Source organism: Molossus molossus, unplaced genomic scaffold (assembly GCF_014108415.1).
Source record: "Molossus molossus isolate mMolMol1 unplaced genomic scaffold, mMolMol1.p scaffold_m16_p_6, whole genome shotgun sequence".
In the NCBI taxonomy this organism is placed as follows: domain Eukaryota; kingdom Metazoa; phylum Chordata; class Mammalia; order Chiroptera; family Molossidae; genus Molossus; species Molossus molossus.
Window position 1 is genome coordinate 15000668 of NW_023425399.1, and position 23102 is coordinate 15023769.

Consider the following 23102-nt stretch of genomic DNA (forward strand, 5'->3'; position numbering starts at 1 on the left):
AAAGTTCTTTAGTTTTACATTTAAGTCTATGATCCATTTTAAGTTAATTTTCATATAAAAAGAAAGAACTAGATTGAGGTTGATTTTCTTTTCCTGTTGACATCCAATTGCTCTGGAACCATTAGTTTTAAAAAGCTATCTTCCTTCAATCAAATTGCATTTGCACCTTTGTCAAAAAATTGTTTGAGCATATTTGTGTGGATTTGTTTCTGGGTTCTCTGTTCTGTTCCATTGATCTATATTTCTCCGTCAATAGCCATATATATTGATTACTGTTTTTCTTGTTCCTTAGCCTTTTCATATAAGTTTTAGAATAATCTTATCTATATTTACAAAAATTCTTGCTGGGATTTTGAAAGAAATTGCGTAACTTTGAGGAGAATTTACACCTTTCCTATATTGATTTTTTTTTTTACTGTATTGAGGCTTACTGTTTATCTTTCCATTTGTATGAGTTAGTTCTAGGAGGTTTTTGTCGGTTTCTTGAAATTGTCTACGTCAACAAACACGTCATCTACAAATTGGGGTAGTTATGCATTTTCCTTTCTGATCTACACACCATGTATTTCTTTTCTTTTCTTTTTTTTTTTTTTTGCTTTATTGCACTGTCTGAAATTTACAACATTGTTTTGAATAAGAGGGATGAGAGCAAACATCTTGCCGTTCCTGATATTAGGAGGAAGGCATTCAGTTTTTCATCATTAAGTATAATGTCGCCCTGGCCGGTTTGGCTCAGCGGTTAGAGCGTCAGCCTGCGGTCCTGAGAGACCCGGGTTCGGTTCCCGCTAAGGGCGCGTACCTCGGTTGCAGTTTGTCCCCGGCCCTGGTCGGTTGTGCGGGTGGCAGCCACTCAATGTGTTCCTTTCACATCGATGTTTCTCTCTCTCTCTCTGTTCCTCTCTCTCCCTCCCGCTCTATCAGAACAAAAAATGGAAAAATGTCCTCAGGTGAGGATTAAAAAAAAAAAAGTATAATGTTAGTTCTAGTTTTTTTGTAGATGTTCTTAATTGAAGATAAGGCTATTTTCTTGTATTCCTAGTTTTCTGAGAATTTTTATCATGAATGGATATTAAATTTTGTCAAATACTTTTTTGTACCAAGTAATATGGTCATGTGATTTTTTTATTTAGCCTATTAATATTATAGATTACTTTGATTGATTTTCAAATATTGAACCAGCCTTACATCCCTGAATAAACTGAGATATAAAAGACTTCAGTTGGTCATGGTGAATGAATTTTTTAAAAATAATTTTTCTTGCCCGGCCAATGTGGCTCAGTAGTTGAGCATTGACCCATGCACCAAGAGGTTGCCAGTTTGATTCCCAGTCAGGGCACAAGCCCAGGTTGTGGGCCCGATCCCCAGTAAGGGGCATGCAGAAGGTAGCCAGTCAGTGTTCTCTCTCATTGATGTTTCTATCTCTCTCTCTCCCTCTCTTTTCCTGTCTCTCTAAAAAATCAATTAAAAAAAAGATATATTTTTAAAGAAGTAATAATTTTTCTTTATTGATTTTAGAGAAAGAAAGGGAGAGGGGAAGAGATAAGAGACATTGATGAGAGAGAACATCAATTGGCTGCCTCCTGCATGCTCACCCCTTCCCCCACTGGGCCTTAACCAGGAATCGAACCAGCCACCTCTTGGTGCATGGGTCAATGCTCAACTGAAGTACACCAGCTGGGCATGGTGGATGGTTTTTATTGTTGAATTCTGTTTGCTAATATTTCTTTAAGGATTTTTATATCTCTGTTCATGAGGGATATTGGTCTGTGGTTGTCTTTTGGTACTGTCTTTGTCTAGTTTTGGCATGGGGGTAATATTAGCCTCATAAAATGAATTGGAAATTCCCTTCCCTCTTATTTTCTGATAGATATTGTCTAAAATTGGTATTCTTTAAATGTTTAGTAGGATTCTTCAGTGAGAACATCTGGACCTGGAGAGCCCTTTCTGGGGAGTTTTTAAATTACAAATCCAGTTGTCTATTTTATAATGGCTATGTTGTGGTACTTTGTGTTTTTCAAGAAATTGATCTGTTTCATCTGAGTTATCAAATGTATGTGTGTTGAGTAGTTCATAATATTCTCTTATTATCCTTTTGATATCTGTAGAATTTGTAGTGAAATTTCCTATTTCATTCCTGATGTTGATAATTTATGTCTTATTTCTTTTTCCCCTTATTCATCTTGCTAGAGATTTGCCTGCTTTATTTTTTTAAAGATTTGGCTCTTTGTTGCATTAATTTTTCTGTTTTTAATGTCACTGATTTCTGCTCCTTTGAATTTATTTTTCTCTTCTTTTTATAGATTTTTGGAGTGAGCACTTAGATTATTTATTTGAAACTTTCCCGCTTGTTTAGTGTATGCATTCAGTGCTATAAATTTCCCTCTCAGCATTGCTTTAGTTGCATCCCACAAATTATACTATGCTGTATTTTCATTTTCATTCAGTTTAATGTACTTTGAAAAATTTCTCACGAGATTTCCTTTTTGAACCGTGGGTTATTAGACATGTATTATTTAGTTTCCAGTAGAGACTTACTCATTATTTTTCTGGGTTTGAATTCTAGTTGGATTCCATTGTGTTCAGAGAGCATGCTCTGTTTTATTTCATTTGTCTTAAATTTGTTAAGATTTGTCTTATGGCCTAAGATATGGTCTATCTCAGTATGTGTTCCATGGGCATTTTAAAAATGTGTATCATGATGTTGTTAGGTGCAGTGTTGCATAAATTGCATTTTGATTCTTATGGTTGGTACTGTTGTTGAATTCTTCCATATCCTTGCTGGTTTTCTGTCTAGTTGTTTCATCAGTTTCTGAGAGCAGAATATTGAAGTCTCAAACTATAATTATGGACTTGTCTTTTTCTCCTCTCAGTTCTTGCTTCATATATTTTGCAGCTCTGTTGTTTGGTATATATACACATTTAGGATTATGTCCTCTTGGTGAATTGACTGCTGTCATTATATAACATCCCTCTCTGTCTCTGAGTTTTCTTTGTTCTGAAGTATACTTTATCTGAGATATTATTATAGCTACTCCTGGTTTCCTTTGGTTAGTATTTGTATATCTTTTCCTATCCTTTTACTTTTAACCTGCCTTTATCATTATATTTAAAGTGAGTTTCCTACAGACAGCATATAGTTAGGTCATATTTTTTAATGCATTCTGCCCAATCTCTGTCTTCTACTTGGTATATTAGGCCATTTACAATCAGTGTAGTTATTGATACCTAAAGGCTGAAGTCTGACATTGTATTGTTTTCTCTGCTTTTTGACTCTGTTTTCTTTTTCCTGCCTCCCTCTGTATTACTTAAATACTCTTTATGATTATTTATCTATATTTTTGTAGCTTTTTAGTGGTTATTCTTGGTATTTTATTATATATACATAATATATCACAGCCCACTGGTATCATTTTACCAGTTCAGATGAAGTGTGGAACCTTACTTCTGGTTTTTCCTTTTACCCTTCCCAATTTATAATATAACTGTGTTAAATATTTCTTCTGCATACATTTAGAACCATATCAAACAATGTTATAATTTTGACTACAACTGTCAAATATGATTTAGAAAATTCAAGAGGAGAAGGAAAGGCTACTGTATTTATCTATATGTTTGTTTAGTATGTTCTTCTTCCTGGTGTTTCAGTTGTTCTATTTAGAGAAATTTCTTTAGCCGCTCTTAGAGGGTATGTCTGCTGGTGACAGTTCTCTTGGTTTTTCTTCATCTGAGAATGTCTTAATATTCCCTTCATTCCTGAAGGATATTTTTACTGGATATAGGATTCTAAGTTGACAGTTCTTTCTTTTCAGCTCTTGAAAAATGTTGTGCCACTTCCTTCTGGCTTCCATGGTTTGTGATGAGCAATCTGCTGTCATTCATGTTTTTCTCCCTATAGGTAAGGTTTCTTTTCTCTCTTGCTACTTTCAAGATTTTTTGGTCTTTAGTTTTCAAGAAGTTTAACTATGATGTTTTTTGTGTGGATTTCTTTGAGTTCATCTTATTTGGGTTTCCTTAGCTTCTTGAATCTATAGATTTATGTCTTTTACCAAATTTGGGAAGTTTTAAGCCATTATTTCTTCAAGCCATTTTCTTCCCTTCCAGATCTCTGATGATATGAATGTTAGATCTCTTGTCCCATGGGTCCCTGAGGCTCTGTTTAATTTTTTTTTTTAGTCTACTTCTATCTGTTATTCACATTGAATACTTTCTAATTTTTGTCTTCTCATTGACTGATTCTTTTCTCTTTCTCCATTTTGCTGTTGAGCTTGTCCATTGAGGGTTTTTTGTTTTTGTTTTTTTGGTCATTATATTTTTCATATCTAAAATTTCCCTTTGGTTCTTTGGATTTTGTTTGTTTGCTGGGACTGTGTTTTTTCATTTGTGGTACGTGTGTTCAGAATTACTCATTGATGACTGCTTTAAATTCTTATGTCAGATAATTATAAGATCTCTGTTGTTTCAGTATTAACATCTATTAGTTATCTTTTTTGATTCAATTTGAGATCTTCCTGGTTCTTGGTATGCTAAGTGATTTTTGAGAGAAACCTGGACATTTTGGTTATTTTATTGTGAGACTCAGGATCTTATTTAAAACTTCTGTTTTAGCTGACTGCCTCTGACACCTCTCTTGCAGGGGAACAGTGACCAGGGACTACACCACCTTGTTACTACCAGGTGGGAGTAGAAAAGTTCATGTTCCCAGTCAGCCCCAAGTGAGACCCAGGGGGTTGTTTCTCATTACAATAGGGCAGGAATGGAAGTCCAGCTCTCTGCGTGGTCTTTGCTAGCACCATGAGTGGGGGTGGTACCTCATTACTATCAAGGATGAAAGTCCCACTCCCTATGGCTTTCTGACACCATCCCAGCAGGGGAAGGGGTGCCCTGTTACCGCTTGGCAAAGGTGGAAGTCTGGATTCCCACTCAGCCTTTGCTGGTATGGGTGTCCTGAGCCACTGTTTTCCGTTTGTCATTGGACTGGAATATAGTGGGTCTTGCCATAACATTTTGTGTATTTCTGACCTGCCCTTTCCCTGATCCTTTGCTAGAGCAGGCTTCTTTTTTTTTTTTTTTTTTTGTCTGCACCATTTGCCGTTTCCAGATAGCCAGCTTCTTTACCTCCAAATCTAAGCTATATAGAGCAATAAAGAAAACCCAGAGAACTCACCACTATGTCATTCCTTAGGTCCCATGGTCCTTAGATGGTCTTTCTTCTTCTCTTCACATAAGTTTTCTTACATTTGTTTTATGTATAATGTCCAAGTGTTTTAGTTCTACTTAGAGTAAGGAATGAAGAAATGTACACCTTCCCAGAGGCATAAGTCTGCACTGCATTTTACAAAAGAGTTTCTGAGACTTTGTATAAGAGGACGAAATCTTACCCCAGGACTCAAGCACCATTTACTATATTTTCTCTGGCTTTGAGAAGTGGAGCTAATGAATCTGTAAGAATTTCATGGGTTCTGGATCCCAGAGGTTACTGTAGCATTGTCCCCTACTTACTCCATTGCCAAAATAATCTCTCCTCTTCTCCTGGTCACCACCTAAAAGTTATCAATTCTTTTCTCTTGGTTCTAGTTTGGAGAATGTGTGATATTTACTTTGGCTTCCATCAGCTCTGATTCCTGTAATAGTAATAATGACATCACTTTTCCCAAAGTAGGAAATAATTATTTTTCAAAGCTGTGTTTCCATATCTCCCCCAGTGTCTTGGATTGAAGCAAATCAGCATGAAGCTGTAGACCCTGGACCTGAAGGAAATGGGGTTCTGGTCTTGGCCATTAAAATTCCAAATTCTGCCATTTTGGTCCATAGCTTATTCTGTTACTTCTTTTGTCTGGAATTTAGGGTGTATTTTTCTTAGAAAACAACTCAAGTACCAAAGAAATGAAAGTAATGTTTTATTCTTATATGGAACTTTACTGTTTCCAAAGCACTTTTTCCATTTGTTTCATTCAATACTCACCTCAGCTGTGTGACATAAACACTCAGATGTCAATGCCCTTTTTGAGAGCTGAGCAGATTTAGGCCCAGGAGAATGCTGCCAACTTCTCCAGCTGCTCGGTGTTCGAGTTCAGCTAGATGTTCCCGGTGTTCTGGTATTCTCTTTTCCAGTCAAGCATTCGTTTCTTAACCAAGAAAGTAGACAGTAGTATTTCAGTTGCACATACATGGGCCTTCCTCCCAGCAGCGGCTCTATGACAAGGCAGCCACCTGCCCACCTGCAGGCCAGGCCTGCTGAGAGCTGTTCACCATGAAGTTTAGCTGTTTAACCTGTCCATCTGTGACCTTGGAGAGCTCTGGGCACTGAAGGGGTTGTAGCAGAGCTGAACAAATAACTTAAGTTTTCTTGTAAGGCAAAATGCCTCTGGAATGACATTTTGATTCATTTATAAAATTAATGCCTGTATTATTTATTTTGCTCTTCAAACCCCTAAAACCTGGGTTATAAATTCAACATAATCAAAAGCAGATGGAATGGAGAGTGGCTTCCCCCAGATTTTGAGGTGGACAGATTCTATAACAGATGAAGCTTGACTCCTGGTCCGTGTGCTCAAGTAACCACTGTAGAAGAACAGCAACATCTGAAGCATCTGCTGCCCACCCCCACCCCGCCCCCACGCCTCCTGCGCTGACAGTGCTGGTTGGGCATTTCCGCCTTCCAGCTCTGTCCGCAGGCAGGTCCGCAAGCAGGGTTGAAGAAGCCCAGAGCCTCCCGACTGGAGTAATTCCTCTGAATTAAACGGAAAGGGTAACAGTTAATAGACTGGGAGCCCTAACACCCGTCTGCGTGGTCCCTGAGTGTTCTCTGCATCTTTGCTATCGGGATCACTCCAGGTAGGTTCAGGTATTTCCGTGGGTCCCTGGGAAAAGAGGAGGAATGTGCTGCCTTCCAGGGAAGCCATTTTAGTTTGGGTGATTCTTCCTTATACTCACTCGGCTATCTGGCTCCCAGTTGGTTCCGTAGATTGTGTCTGGTTTTCTTGGTGCTGCAAAGAACAAAACTCTTCTTTCCTCTCCAATAGGATTTTACATTCTTGAGTTCAGCTAGCAACCTTAATCTCTTTAAATCTCTGCAGGTGAAGTAGCCCTAATTCCTCTGCCTTTCTTCATATCACATCGTCTCCAGACCCCTCACTACTCGGGTGCCTTCCAGAGCACACTGCGAGAAGGTGTCCTCTTAAATCCCGGCAGGCAGAGACTCCTAGAATGTTAAGTTAGAAGGGACATTTGAGATGATCTAGTCTACTCCCTTTCCCCAGCCTCTCTCTGTTTTAACACCAGAGGAACTTTGGTGGACAGATTTCAGAAGCAGCGAGCATCCATGAACCTACAGAGACCTTCTAAAGCAGTTAGTCTAAAAGTCTGGTTGTGTTTGGAAAGGCCTGGAGCCCGGAATGATAAACGAGCGCTTTCTACCGAACCTGGTGTGTGATGGGAGGCGGCAGGGGCACCGCTCTCACGCAGGCGTCGTCACTGAGTGCCTAGTCCCTGCTCGCGCTGCCTCTGAAACCAGGCCGTGTGCCGGGGGTGGGGTCCTGTCCACAGCGAGCTGGGGGATCTTACAGGAGAGTGATGCCTGAAGTGTCTGACCCCGCTGTAGGAAAAATTCAGTTAGGAACTGAAAAATCACCCTTTTCTTACGAGTTAAGAGTTTGAGGGTTCTCTGAACTCACACAGTGATATTGGAATGTAGAGTACTTCCAAGCTGACAAAGCGCATTTCCCGTCAGTTGGGCATTATTCTTATCTCCATTCTAGAAAAGAGGAAGTTCAGCCCTGGCCGGTTTGGCTTAGCGATTAGAGCCTTGGCCTGCGGTCCAGAGAGACCCGGGTTCGGTTCCCGCTAAGGGCATGTACCTCGGTTGCAGTTTGTCCCCGGCCCTGGTTGGTCGTGCGGGTAGCAACCACTCGATGTGTCCCTTTCACATCGATGTTTCTCTCTCTCTCTCTTTCTCTCTCTCCCTCCCACTCTATCCGAACAAAAAAATGGAAAAATGTCCTCGAGAGAGGGTAAAAAAAAGTGAAAAAGAAAAGAGGAAGTTCAAATCATCCATCAGCTACAAAAAAATAAAAATAAATAAACATACTAGCTAAAAGACACAAGAGCAGTGTCTCCCATGGTCACATCTTTCTCTGAATTGCATGATCTTTCCATTTTATGTTATTGACATTTGCTGTATTTACTTTCCGCATGAAGTTAGTACAAGAGTTGGAGGGTGCTTGGTTTTCCTGCAAATGAAAACCCAGGATCTTTTTCACTCCACCTTTGTCCCTCCCGTCGCCCCTGCACAGAGAGCTCTTCTCTTCTCCTGCGAGCTCCTGAGCCCTTCAGCATGAAGCTCGAAGTCATCTCTTCGGTGGCTTCCCCACCCAATTGGGACCTGGCAGAGTGGGTGGCTCCTTGTTTTCCCTCTGTGTAGAGGAGCACTTACCACGATGCGTGGCCAGCATTTATGTGTGTTCATAACCGTCAGACCGTGGGCTCTAGAAGGGCCCCCGCCGTACCCCGCAACCCAGCACAGCCCCTGGCACTCAGGAGACACTTGTTTGCTGCCTGTGAGAAGGGCGCTCGTAACCGTGTGTGGGCTGTGGGCTCTCATAAGCGTAGAGGGAATTCTGGGTCTGCAGGCCCCCGGGGTCTCTGCTGCCGCTGCCACTACCTCTGCCTCCACCCAGACCACCCGGAGGCAGCCAGGCCTGAGGAGCAGCCACAAGCGAGGGAGACTAGACCTTATTTTCAGAGGAGGACAGAGCCCCACGCCCCCATGGAGAAGTTACTCTTAGTGCCCACCAGAGGCCGCCTCAGTGGTTAGAGCTCACCTCTGGAGTCAGACTTCAGGCTTTGAATTCCATTCACCGCTTAAAAACTCTGTGTAACACTGGACCAGATTGTCAACCTCCCCACTCCTCGGTTTCCTCTTGTCTGAAATCCTTGTCCGCACAGAAATAAAAAGTACGCGTAATATACAGCATGTGGCAACCTACTTACCTGGGTTTCGTTAGAACTTTGTTGCTGTTTATTATGCTGGGAAGGATTCCTTGGAGTACACATTTTAGTTGAAAGATAGAAATACTAAGTAATTACCTAGCAGTTGGGACTGCTCATTAGTATTTTCTCTTTCCCAGGTACCATTTGTTGGACATTTGCTTTGTACCAGCATATGAAATACTTTACATAATTGACCCATTGGTGGCCCACAGTCACCCTATAAAGCATATTCTTTCCATTTTACAAATGGAGAACTGAGCTTGAGATGGAGCATCTTGCCCAAGGCCAGAGAGCAGTGGACTGTCGGGCTCCAAACACACGCGTGCCCGAGATGAGACACTGCTTGTGAGAGTCAGGTTCCTTTGTTTGTTTGTTTGTTGATCCTTATCTGAGTATATTTTTCCATTGATTTTTGGAGAGGGTGGAAGGGAGGGAGAGACACATCGATGTGAGAGAGAAACATCAATTATCTGCCTCCCAGGGCCGGGAATCAAACCCACAACCCTGCAGTCCAAGGACCGACACCTCAATCACTGAGGCAGACCAGCTGGGGCTAGTTCCTCTGTTTTGATGTCCTTGTTGTCAGCACTCTCTGGAACCCTTCACTCTGAAATGAGTGATTTATACCTCTTCGAGCTTGGCTGTTTCTGTCATGATGCCTCACATAGGAAGAACTTGGGCTACCAGGTGTTAAACTACACACCACAGCCCTGGGCTCCTGGTGCGCTTCTGCAACCCCCGCCTGTCACTGCTGCGCACACCACACGCTCCTGTTAGCTGGTTGTTAGCTGAGGTTGTGACGTCTTTCTCCATCCTGTCATTTCCGGAGAGGGAAGGCCCTCCGAGAGGGAAGGAGTCAGTGGATGTTCACTGCCTCGCACCAACAGAAACTACTAGGTGGACTGGAAGGGAAACCCAGATGTCGTGTGTGTCTGCCTTCCACCAAGCTGGAAGGCACCCCGGGGGTTTGGGGTGCGGTGCTGCCGCAGCAGGCTCCTATGTGTCTCAATAAGGAGCACTGTAGCTCCGGCGCCTGACCCCCACATTTTATAGGCCGTAGGACATTTGTCGGCCTGAAACTGTCTGTAATTACAAATTTCAGCGTTCAGAGGATCTCCGTGGATACTAAGGATACTGGAAAATGTTCTCCATGGCAGGAAAGGATATAAGGCAGAGTTGGTTATTTTTTGCCCATTTTTTAGCTACCTAAACAGTGGGAGGGGATGAGGTGGCAGATGTAAGTGCTACTTCAAAACGGTGCAGTGGGTCAGCTGACGTTTCCACTCTTCAGTGACTTAGATGGCAGGAAACAGTTTGGGCCAAGGAAGAAGTTAAACTCCTGTTTTCCGAACCTCAGTATGTTCCACTCTCCACAACAGAACTCAGCCGGACTCTCGTTGCTCTTTTTTCGTATCTAGAGGTTGAAAGTGGGCCCTCATCAGCCGACTGTGTCTGAAACCCAGTTCTGCCACTTACAGCCCTGTTACCTTGGGCAAGTTACAGAACCTTTGTCTGGCTTGTTTTCTGTAAAATGTGGGTAGTAGTTTCTCCCTCGTGAGGCAGTTCTGAGAACTAAATGAAATGTCACCTAGAGGATTTTGCACGGTGCTTAAGTAACACAGTTCCCAGTAACGTGAGCCCTCTTCACTACTCTGGCAAGAAGGACACGCACCCACAGATGCACCCCTGCTCCTCTGTGCCGTTCAGCTTTCTCTCAGTCCTTCCATGTTATGAGGGGCTCGAGGGAGTGGTTTGATTTTTTTTCTTCATTGATTGTAGAGAGACAGGAAGGGAGAGGGAGAGGGAGAGAGAGAGAAACAGCGATGAGAGAGAACATCGATTGGCCACCTCCCACATGCCCCTCACTGGGGATGGGGCCCACAACCTGGGCATGTGCCCTGACCAGGAATCGAACCAGTGACCTCTTGGTGCATGGGTCGATGGCTCAACTACTGAGCCAACACTGGCTGGCTAGGCTGATTTTTTTTTTAATTGATCTCAGAGGGAGGGAGGGAGGAAAAGGAAGAGAGAGAGAAACATCAATCAATTGCCTCCTGTACATGCCCCAACAGGGATCAAACTCACCACTTTCTAGTGTACGGGACAACGCTCCAACCAACTGAGCCGCACAGGCCAGGGCAAGAGTGGTTTGAATTTGACTGTTGCCTGTTGTAGGTGTCTCTCCGTTGCCACTGTACCTGGGTTACTGGTCTCCTGTGTGCTAGTCCAAGAGACAGCAGACCTTTTCTGCAAAGGACCAGAGAATAATATCTTAGGCCTGGGGACCACCTACAGTCTGTCACGGATCTTCTCCCTCTCCCTCTCCCTTTTCCCTTCTTTTTCTTCTTCCTTCCCTTTAAAAATGTAAAACCCATTTCTACCTTGAGGGCCACACAAAACAGCTTGCTGGTCCTTCTTCCCGCCCAGCCTGTGCTCTGACATGGCCAGAGTTTCGCTCTGGGGTTATTCTCTCCCATCATTTGGGTCAAAAGATGCTAGTCAAAAAAAAAAAACAAAAAACCACGTTTTCATGTTAAAAATGAAGTCCAGTGGAAAAAGAGCACTCTTTCTTCCCGAACTCCACACACCTTATATATAAGGAGCTTTTCTTTTTTTTTTAAATCCTAACCAAGGGTATTTTTCCATTTATCTTCAGATAGAGTGGGAGGGAGGGAGAGAGAAAGAGAAACGTTGGTATGAGAGGGACACATCGAGTGGTTGCCTCCTGCACGACCCCAACCAGGGCCAGGACCAAACTGCAACTAAGGTACGTGCCCTTGACCGGAATCGAACCCGCAAGTCTTTGGTCTGCAGACCAACGCTCTAACCTCCGAGCCAAAGTGGCCAAGGCTATAGGAGCTTTTAAAGTTCCATTCCTGGGACCAAGAAGGGGTTCATGAAGGAATGCATCAGAGCCAGTTTGAAGAATGCTCCCACTTGGAGAAACTTTATGCCTGTGACATTACTCCAGATTCATTTGGAACCTCAGAGTGTGATTTTAATTTTAAATTCCCGGGAATTTACACATCAGGTCTCATGCCTGGAGCGGCCGTGTTTCAGGGAAATAGCGTCTGTTGCTGTGAAGTAAGCCGGCTCTAATGAGCATGAGCATGATGCTCTCCCATCACGGAAACGCAGGCACGGCCTTTGTGAAATGACTATTAAATTGCGAGTGAAGATGGTAAAGCAAATATTTAAATTCACAGCTGAAGCAGTGCTTGTAAAATGCAGTTGCCAGGGAGAGCATTCAACTCCATCTTTCCCTAAACGGTAATTCTCTACAGACGGGGTTATTTCACAGTGCGGGGGCAGGGCATGCTTATTTTTAAATCAACTGCTTTCTGGCTCTTTTAAAACTGCAGAAGTGAACTTTATTTCTCAGGGATCATTTGGCCTTTGAGATGTTTGTGGGCAGGAGAGCTCGCGCGCGCGCGTGTGTGTGTGTGTGTGTGTGTTCCTTCTGGATAAAGGCTGCCCAGGGTGCTTTCTTCCACGTTGCAGTTGTGTTGATGACTTCGTTTGTCCCTAGGAGAGTTCCAGCGATGGAGGGGATGGCATTTTTGGCGAAAAGAAGGATGACAGCCGGGCAGGTGAGACTGTGACCTTCTGAAGGCAAAGAAAAGTAAGGTCCCAGTTCATAGCTGTGTAGTTCATATGTAATCAAAATGCTGTGTTTTAAGGAGGCTCTTGTAAAAAGCCAAGTAAGTTGACCGTCATCACCCCTGCCTGGAGGCGCGCACGGAGCTGCAGCGTGGTCTGGCAGGGTTCCCCCACCTGGATTAAACTTGCAAGTGAATCCCTGATGTTGTCGCAAGTCAGGGTGGCGTCTGAGAAACAAAGGAATTGTAGTTTCCTTGATTTTGTTTTATTTGTTTGTTTTTCTTTTAAGGTTTTGGTAGAGGAAAGTTAGGGGGGTTTAGTTCGGTTTGGGTTGTTTTGCTTTGTTTTTCTGAATTCACACTCAATAGTCTTTGGCAATTGAAAAACCCAGCTACACCAAAGCCCTTGGTTCTCTGTGGAGAGGCCACAGAAGGTCTGCTTGTTCCGGGCTTAGAGGAGGGTCCTTGAATCAGTTCTGCCCCCAGACAGGCCCATTTGTATCCGAGAGAGAGCAGCCAGCCACAGCCACGCTGCTTCTGAAGCAAAGTCTCAGCCCTGCCAGCTGTGCCCAGCTCCGGAGCTGACTGAGCTTTTGAGTCAGCTCTGTTTGGGTTCTGTTTGTCAATACTAATGTCCTCACTGATGTTTGAAGCCCAGGATGGCTCCGACCCAGACAAATCACCCTGGCCAGTTTCATCTGCGCTCACAGCTCGGCTCCGACGGCTGGTCACTATTTACCAGCGCTGCAACCGCAAGGAACTCTGCCGGCCTGAAATCCTGGGACCAGCTAACCAAGGATATTGGGTCCAGGAAGAGATGTTCAGGAGAACCTCCGAGATGGACCTCATCAACAAGGATGTCCAAAAGAGGTGAGCCCAGTGGCTGGGAGGGGGTGCTGAGCTGCCGCTGGGCGACGGAAATGGAAGTGCTGCAAGCTGTGCGTTCCCTCTGAGGCCCGGGGTCTCAGGGTTCACTGGTCCAGCCTCCAGGGGCCCCTGTTCGCTGACTGGGGAGTCTGGTGAGATCCAGGCACCTCTGTCCGCAACTCCAAGACCATTATTCTCCATCTTGGCCCTCTTTCCCAAGTGGGACTCCAGTCTCTGGAGATGGGACGTAAAAACACCATGCTGGATAAGCTGACAAAAGGCATATATTGGACATGTTCTTTATTGGCAAAGTGAATAGTGTGCATTGAAGCTGTCTTATAGCTACCAGTCTTTGTCAAGCCTTTGAGAACAATAAATACCAAAAAATGCCAGCCTAGCCCTGGCTGGTGTGGCTCGGTTGGAGCGTCGTCCTATACAATGAAAGGTTGTGGGTTTGATTTCCGGTCAGCGCACATACCTAGGTTGCGAGTTCAATCCCTGGTTGTGGCATGCACAGGAAACCACCAGTTGGTGTTTCTCTCTCACATTCATGTTTCTCTCTCTCTCCCTCACACTCCCCCTTCCCTTTCTCTCTCAAAAAAAAATCAATAAACGTCCTCATATGAGGATTAAAAAAAAGAGCCAGCCCAGAAGGAGAATACTAATTGCCAGGAGCTGCTTACCTGTCTGAGAGTTAACCTAGAGAGGGCCAGCACAGGCCGGAGGGCCAGCACAGGCCGGAGGGCCGGCACAGGCCGGAGGGCCGGCACAGCCCAGGAGGGCCAGCACAGGCAGGAGGGCCAGCAGAGGGCCAGCACAGCCCAGGAGGGCCAGCACAGGCCGGAGGGCCGGCACAGCCCAGGAGGGCCAGCAGAGGGCCAGCACAGCCCAGGAGGGCCAGCACAGGCAGGAGGGCCAGCAGAGGGCCAGCACAGCCCAGGAGGGCCAGCACAGGCCGGAGGGCCGGCACAGCCCAGGAGGGCCAGCACAGGCAGGAGGGCCAGCAGAGGGCCAGCACAGCCCAGGAGGGCCAGCACAGGCCGGAGGGCCGGCACAGCCCAGGAGGGCCAGCACAGCCCAGGAGGGCCAGCACAGGCAGGAGGGCCAGCACAGGCCAGGAGGGCCGGCACAGGCCAGGAGGGCCGGCACAGGCCGGAGGGCCGGCACAGCCCAGGAGGGCCAGCACAGGCAGGAGGGCCAGCACAGCCCAGGAGGGCCAGCACAGCCCAGGAGGGCCAGCACAGGCAGAAGGGCCGGCACAGCCCAGGAGGGCCAGCACAGGCAAGAGGGCCAGCAGAGGGCCAGCACAGCCCAGGAGGGCCAGCACAGGCCAGGAGGGCCAGCACAGGCAGGAGGGCCAGCACAGGCCGGAGGGCCAGCACAGGCAGGAGGGCCAGCAGAGGGCCAGCACAGCCCAGGAGGGCCAGCACAGGCCAGGAGGGCCAACACAGGCAGGAGGGCCAGCACAGGCCGGAGGGCCAGCACAGGCAGGAGGGCCAGCAGAGGGCCAGCACAGCCCAGGAGGGCCAGCACAGGCAGGAGGGCCAGCAGAGGGCCAGCACAGCCCAGGAGGGCCAGCACAGGCCAGGAGGGCCAGCACAGGCCGGAGGGCCAGCACAGGCAGGAGGGCCAGCAGAGGGCCAGCACAGCCCAGGAGGGCCAGCACAGGCCAGGAGGGCCAGCACAGGCAGGAGGGCCAGCAGAGGGCCAGCACAGCCCAGGAGGGCCAGCACAGGCCGGAGGGCCGGCACAGCCCAGGAGGGCCAGCACAGGCAGGAGGGCCAGCAGAGGGCCAGCACAGCCCAGGAGGGCCAGCACAGGCAGGAGGGCCAGCAGAGGGCCAGCACAGCCCAGGAGGGCCAGCACAGGCCGGAGGGCCAGCACAGCCCAGGAGGGCCAGCACAGGCCAGGAGGGCCAGCACAGGCAGGAGGGCCAGCACAGGCCGGAGGGCCAGCACAGGCAGGAGGGTGCCACAGGAAAAGGGTGAAGCTGCAGTTCTTCAGTCTTTACCTCTCTCCATCCCTCTGATGTAACAACATCCAGGGAATTAAAACACCACCACACACCACATTCGGTTACTTTGCACTCCTGGCTTTATGAAATTTGGTAATTCAGGGGAAATATTTCTTCTATCTTTCACAGCTCCCAAGAGAAGAGCCAGACCCCCCTCCTCCCCTGCATCTCACGCTTCCTCTGACACCCTTCTGCGCTCCTTACTTCTCTCCTGGGGTGAAGAGTACGGGGCCCAAAGCCCCTCAAAAGCTATGGTGGAGCATAATCTTTCAACTCCCGAAGTCGTTATCCTAATCCTATAGGCCATAAAGGCTGAAGAGCCTTTGTGTTCTAGAGAAAAGAATTGATACAGGCAACCTGCCTGCATAACCAGGAAGAAAGCTGATGTACGATAGGGGGTCCAGGGAGGTGTGTGGCTGCGGGAGCTGCTTCCCTTCTCTGGACCAGTTTCCTCATCTGTCAAGTGGAGGAGGCGGATTTAATGGTCTGGGAGGTCCCTCCAGGATTCTGTGACTCTAGGATCTCATTCAGGGCCAAAAAGTAAGGCAAAATGTGTAAGCATACACAGTATTATGAAAATCTTTCTCCCAGGAGGAACTTAACTGGGTAGTTTCTCAAGTTGATGAGGCAAGTGATCACAAACAGACATTCGGGGTTTAGACATTGAGAGGTGAGTACCAGGAGAGAGGAGGGTGGGGGTGCTCGTCTGGTGATGGACTCTTGTTTATGGGCCTGTCGGCCCAATTTAATGTAAATAAAAACAAGCAATAACAGTAGACACCCCAGCCCTACCTGCTTTCTTGACTTTATAGTCTCCTAGTAGGTGTTTAGTAAGATAATTGTTGGTTTTATAAAAGAAGGAGAAATAACCCACCCTTTCTGATTACATCTCAGGTGGACAAGGAGGGAACAAGCAGACTTCTACAGAACAGTGTCTTCCTTTGGTGTTGTTTACGATCAAGAAAAGAAAGCCTTCGACTGGACGCAGTTCCGCATCATCTCTCGTCTGGACAAGAAGTCGGACGAGAGCCTGGAGCACTACTTCTACAGCTTCGTGGCCATGTGCCGGCACGTCTGTCGCCTGCCCGCGTGGAAGGATGGCGGTGAGAAGCTCTGTCATGCTATCCCAGAGGAGACCCGGAAACAACATGCTTGTTTTCAGGTTCAGAGTATGTTAGGTGCAATTACAGACATGGAGTCTACCTGAAGAGTTCAGGCAAAGACACGTGGGTTTTCCGCAAATGTATGAACTCCCAATTGGGTCCACCCTCATAAAATATCATCTCTCACAGAAGCCCTGGCCGGTTTGGCTCAGTGGTTACAGCTTCAGCCCGTGGACCAAAGGGTCGTGGGTTGGATTCCCAGTCAAGGGCACGTACCTGGGTTGCAGGTTCGATCCCTGGCCTTGGTCAGGATCACGAGTTAACCAATGGATGTGTCTCTCTCACATCGATATTTCTGTCTCCCTCCCTCCCTCTCTTCCACTCTATCTAAAAATCAATGGAAAAACATCCTTGGGTGAGGATTAACAACAACAACAAAAAACCTCACAGAAATATTGAGACTACTGTTAATCACCTTTTCCAAAGTATAGTTTTAGTTTTTTAAGTCTCGTAGAGATTTATCCTGTGAACCTTGCACCTTTCTTAGATTAAATCTTTATGTCCTCATGTGTCCACTTGTATCTAGAGAAAGGGAGTGGCTGTCCTCAGACTTCCCTGATCTGATAGAGACCACTTCCGAGGAGTTTCTCCCTGCTTGGGGTCACTCGCAGCCGCTTCCTCAGAGACCCCTCAGCCTCGTACTTGTAGATGAACTTGCTCTGGGCCATGCCTGTGTTTAGGAGAACTAACCTGTGCACTAAGTCTGCCCAGCTCGGGTCTGTGCTTTTGTACTTGTAGATGAACTTGCTCTGGGCCGTGCCTGTGTTTTAGGAGAACTAACCCGTGCACTAAGTCTGCTCAGGTCTGTGCTGTCGGCGGCAGGTGCAGACAGCCCAGCACCTGCCCATGTGGCATGGCTGGTGTGTTTCCACTCAAGCCAGGGAGCTGGGTAGATTGGGAAGAGCTGGACCTTGGAGTTCCTCCAACAAGACCTGATTTGAGATCTGGTTCTTTCATCTGGAGCAGGTTAGCTTATCTGAGCATATTTCCTTATCTTTTAAAACAGGATGATGTGGGCATATCCTCGCATTTCTGGGAGAAGTACATGTGTAAAGTGCCAGTGCAGAGGGTCACGTAGCACACGCTCACTGCAGGGGAACTAACCTTGCTTCCAGAACTAACATGTCTGTGCTCTTTGACCTGCTGGATCTGTCCTTGTTTCATGAAAACCCTCCATGCTCTTTTAGCTTCTCATGTTGGCAGGGGCACACACACCTGAGACGGCCGTGCTAAGGAACTGGGGAGTTGAACTGTAAGAATCAGGTGGGCAGCAGGTATCCCAGGTCTACCTAAAGTGATGGGCTCTTTGTTTACCATTCCAGGTCCCCCAGATCCCACCATCTATGTTGAACCCATCACTGAGGAACGGGCCGCAAGAACTCTGTACCGAATTGAACTGTTACGGAAGGTCCGCGAGCAGGTGCTCACGTGTCCTCAGCTGCACGAGCGCCTCCAGCTGTGCAGGCCCAGCCTCTACCTCCCAGTGTGGTGGGAGTGTGGGAAGCACGATCGGGACCTGCTCATCGGCACCGCCAAGCACGGGCTGAACCGCACTGACTGCTACATCATGACCGACCCCCAGCTGTCCTTCCTGGACGCCTACAGAAACTACGCCCAGCATAAAAGACCTGACACCCAAGCTCCAGAAAGTCTCTGTTGCCTTTACCAGACCAACTCCAAACTCTATGAATCTCTTACCTACACACAAATGAGCAGGACTTCAGAGTCCCTTGACACGGAACCTGAGAGTCTGGGGAAAATAGAAGGTAGAGATGATCATCTTGGTCCACCAGGGGGCAGCTTATCTGACATGACATGTGAAAACTTTATTTCTAAAGTTCAGGATGTCATTTCCATCACCCACGAGGAGAGCCTGCTGCCCGAGGCCTTGGAGAGCATGATGTACGGTAAGAAGGTGCTCGGCCGAGAGCCACGCCCTCTTCCGGAGAGCCCAGGTACCGAGGCAGAGTCCAGAACAGACGCCGTGGCCATCTCAGCCAGTGCAGCTGCCACCTGCCCGCCTGGTGGCCACGAGGCGGAAGTCGCTGTGGGCCCCTCTCTCATGGATAGTTTGGAAGCAGGAGTCGCTCAAATGAACCTTAAGAATGGGAAACACTTGTTGATGTCTCTTGCAGGAGACCAGGACCTCTGCTGCAACCAGGGAGGGCAGAGACCCGAAGCCCCCCGGCCGCTGGCTTCCCCTTCCTTAGATCAAGGAAACGAAAGTGGGTTTGTCGATATGTGTAATCTAAGTGTCTGTGACCCCAAAAGAAACCTGTCATCAGAGCAGCAGTTAATCGATTTACTAGAAAACAAAAGTTTAGAAAGTAATTTGATTTTGAATCAGAACCACAGTGATGAGGAAGAGGAAGAGGAGGAAAACGAGGAGGAGAACTTGGACATGGCAGCAGGCATGAGGGGAAGGCCAGAGGTTCTGCCTCCGACCGAGCCCGCCGCTCCTGTGCCGGGGGAAGAGAGCCGAGGTCTCCGTGCAGAGGAAGCCAGGAAAGGCAGCCTGGAGGCCGGCAGCCCGGGTGCCAGGCTGCAGGGGCCTTTTCCTCAGGCGGCCTGTCAGTGCCACTGCCAGCACCTGGACAGGTGGGCGCACGGCCTCGAGAAGGACGACTTCGAAGTGGAGAAGCCCGCGGCTCATAACTCCGACCGGTACAGGAGCAAAGCTAACCACCTGGTGGTGGAGGGGGAGCGCGCTGCTGCCCCGCCGCCGCTGTTCCAGGCGAAGCACGACCTTCCGAAAGAGCCCTGGAAAGAAAGTGCGGGGGGGAAGAAAGGCTTCCCTCCCTACCCTGCGGAAGGGGGTGAGCTCAGATCCGAAGACGTGGACTTCGAGAGTAAAGACGATTACGACAGAGACGGGAGCGGCCACGGTCAAGGTGCAGTATGTGGGACCTCGTGGTCTTTCCGATGAGCCAGTTCTTACGCGGTAGGGATGGGGCGTGAGGGGCAATGCTAACGTTGGACCGCTTCTGAAGCGGCTCCGCCAATACTCACCATGTGTTTAAAACCAAAGGTCCCCGCCTTGGTCTGAAAATGCGGTAGTGGCTTAACCGGGCATCCAGAAAGTGAGGAGGGTCGGCGGCGGTCAGGGCACCTCTGCTCATCAGCCGTGTGACTGAGGCAGGGGCGGCGAGCTTCTTATCCGGTGGCGGGTAGAGGCGGCAGCATGGAGGGGAAGGGGTTGCTGTTCCACCAGACAAGGCACCTCCAGCCACGAGTAGAGCAGCACGGCCAGGGCACCTCAGGAACCTGTAAGTTTCCAGGCACGCCACAAAAATACAAACAGATTTTGTTAAGGTGAAGATGGATAGCACCATTTATTCATGTCATTGTCAAACCCTGTGACTTAATGTTGGTGCGTTTGGTTGAGAGTTTTTTTAGTAACTCAACAGAAATTAAAATAAAATTATAAGGAACTCAACAAAAATACAAGTAGATTTGATCTTTTTAAATACGGGAATCTTAGGTGAAGGTTAAAGTTAGAAGGAATTTTAAAATGTTAAAAACCTAGCTCTGGCCAGTATTGCTCAATGGTTAGAGCGTCAGCCCCCTGACCAATGAGTTGTGGGTTCAATTCCGGTCAAGGGCACGTACCTTAGTTGCGGTTCGTCCCTGGCCCCGGTCGAGGTACTGCAGGAGGTAACCAGTCAATGTGTCCCTCTCACGTGGATGTTTCTCTCTTTCTTCCTCTCTCTCCCTCCCACTCTATCTGAAGACAAATAGAAAAATATCCTCAGGTGAGGATTTAAAAAATAAAAAAAATCTAGATGCCCTGAGATTTTTATATGCCTTGCAGGAATGTAAATACAGTGATTTCCCAGCCTTTGATTTTAGTCACTGTGATGAGTGGTTGTCTTGGGAAGCCTTCAGAACCCGAGTTAAAGTTGTCACACCAGCTGAGATAAGGACAGGAGAAGCCCGTCTGTGACCCTGCCCATCCTCACCCCAGGCCACCAAGGATGGCTGCCGTGTTGAATCATAAAACCCACCATGATCCAGCCGGTGTGGCTCAGTGGATGGAGCATTACCCCATGGACTGAGAGGTCTCAGTTTGTGCAATTCCTGGTCAAGGCACATGCCCGGGTTTCAGGCTCAATCCCCAGTAGGGGGCATGCAGGAGGCAGCCGATTGATGTATCTGTCTCACATCAGTGTTCCTGTCTCTCTCTCCCTTCCTCTAAAAAATCAATTAAAACTTATTAAAAATAAATAAATAAATAAAACCCGCTGTGCTCTTTGAACCCTGGAGTGGAGAAAATCACCAACTAATCAGTGCTTAGAAACTCCTACCGTCAAACAAGTACAGGGTATGGAAGGGTGTGTTCAGAGGAGCACTGCCGCGCCCGGGGGTCCTGGGTGGCATGTCAGCCTCGCTAAGGTGAGGTAGAAGGTGGCAGTGAACTTGATAAGCTTTGGTGAGCTGGCACACATTCATGGGTGGGAGTCCTTTGCACCAGTACTTTTCAAAGAGCTTCTGTAGCCCTGGCCAGTTTGGCTCAGCGGTTAGAGCGTCGGCCTGCGGTCCAGGGAGACCCGGGTTCGGTTCCCACTAAGTGCACATACCTCGGTTGCAGTTTGTCCCCGGCCCCAGTTGGGGTCGTGTGGGTGGCAGCCACTCGATGTGTCTCTCTCACATCGATGACTCTCTCTCTCTCTTTCTCCTCCTCTCTCTCCTGCTCTATCTGAAGAGAAATGCAAAAATGTCCTCGGGCGCGGATAAAAATAAAGTAAAAAGTGCTTCTGCAGCCCTCCGAAGGGGCCCTGCAGACACGGGCAGTGTGGAGTAGGTGGGCCGGGGCAGCCCTGTCCTGAGACTGCAGGGCTGCAGCTGAGAGCAGCCCTTGGCACGGACCAACCCCAGACCTCCTGGCTCCTTTTCAGGGCTTTCTTTCACACATCATTTTCCTTTCTCTGAAAACTTAAATCCATCTCCTCTGCTTAAAACCTTTCAGTATTGCTCCCCGTAGGATCTAGAATAAAAGTCGCAGTTTCTTTTATGGCCTACCGGACTCAGCATGATCTAGAGGGTTCTGCCCCCCAGCCTCGCCTTTGCACCCTTCCCGAGTGTCAGTTCCTCGGCTGTCCAGAATGCCCTTCCCCGTGACCCTCCTGGGTGCTGTCCAGAATGCCCTTCCCCGTGACCCTCCTGGGTGCTGTCCAGAATGCCCTTCCCCGTGACCCCTCCTGGGTGCTGTCCAGAATGCCCTTCCCCGTGACCCCTCCTGGGTGCTGTCCAGAATGCCCTTCCCCGTGACCCCTCCTGGGTGCTGTCCAGAATGCCCTTCCCCGTGACCCTCCTGGGTGCTGTCCAGAATGCCCTTCCCCGTGACCCTCCTGGGTGCTGTCCAGAATGCCCTTCCCCGTGACCCTCCTGGGTGCTGTCCAGAATGCCCTTCCCCGTGACCCTCCTGGGTGCTGTCCAGAATGCCCTTCCCCGTGACCCTCCTGGGTGCTGTCCAGAATGCCCTTCCCCGTGACCCTCCTGGGTGCTGTCCAGGAATGCCCTTCCCCGTGACCCTCCTGGGTGCTGTCCAGAATGCCCTTCCCCGTGACCCTCCTGGGTGCTGTCCAGAATGCCCTTCCCCGTGACCCTCCTGGGTGCTGTCCAGAATGCCCTTCCCCGTGACCCCTCCTGGGTGCTGTCCAGAATGCCCTTCCCCGTGACCCTCCTGGGTGCTGTCCAGAATGCCCTTCCCCGTGACCCTCCTGGGTGCTGTCCAGAATGCCCTTCCCCGTGACCCCCGGGGTGCTGTCCAGATGCCTTCCCCGTGACCCTCCCTGGGTGCTGTCCAGAATGCCTTCCCCGTGACCCCTCCTGGGTGCTGTCCAGAATGCCCTTCCCCGTGACCCTCCGGGTGCTGTCCAGAATCCCTTCCCCGTGACCCTCCTGGGTGCTGTCCAGAATGCCCTTCCCCGTGACCCTCCTGGGTGCTGTCCAGAATGCCCTTCCCCGTGACCCTCCTGGGTGCTGTCCAGAATGCCCTTCCCGTGACCCTCCTGGGTGCTGTCCAAATGCCCTTCCCCGTGACCTCCTGGGTGCTGTCCAGATGCCCTTCCCCGTGACCCTCCTGGGTGCTGTCCAGAATGCCCTTCCCCGTGACCCTCCTGGGTGCTGTCCAGAATGCCCTTCCCCGTGACCCTCCTGGGTGCTGTCCAGAATGCCCTTCCCCGTGACCCCTCCTGGGTGTTCTCTCCTTGGGGAGGCTCTCTGCCAGCCTGCCCGCCACCAGAATGGTGCCCGTTTCCTCCCCTTTCTGGCACTCACCCAGTTCATAACTAGGTATTCCTTTATTATTGCATTTGTGTTTTCCTTTCTTTCCCCCATGAAATTGTAAGATCCTTGCAGGGCAGGGCTACATCTCTCTTGTGTATCCTTGAGTCCCCTGGCCTGGCCAGGCCCTGCGCATGGTAAGGGGTCTCTGCAGGGCCCCAAGAGACTTGTATGATCAAAAGTGAG

General features: G+C 48.6%; 1 protein-coding gene across 2 annotated transcripts in view; it reads left to right on the forward strand.

Annotated features, from left to right (window-relative positions):
• CHD6 (chromodomain helicase DNA binding protein 6) overlaps nucleotides 1-23102 on the forward strand; it is a 146208-nt gene that overhangs the window by 107240 nt on the left and 15866 nt on the right. For both annotated transcript variants that reach the window (XM_036246023.1, XM_036246022.1), the window contains exons 27-30: nucleotides 12518-12578; nucleotides 13241-13457; nucleotides 16363-16571; nucleotides 17954-19522. In XM_036246023.1, coding sequence (XP_036101916.1) covers nucleotides 12518-12578; nucleotides 13241-13457; nucleotides 16363-16571; nucleotides 17954-19522 — 2056 coding nt within the window. The remainder of the gene's footprint in view (nucleotides 1-12517; nucleotides 12579-13240; nucleotides 13458-16362; nucleotides 16572-17953; nucleotides 19523-23102) is intronic.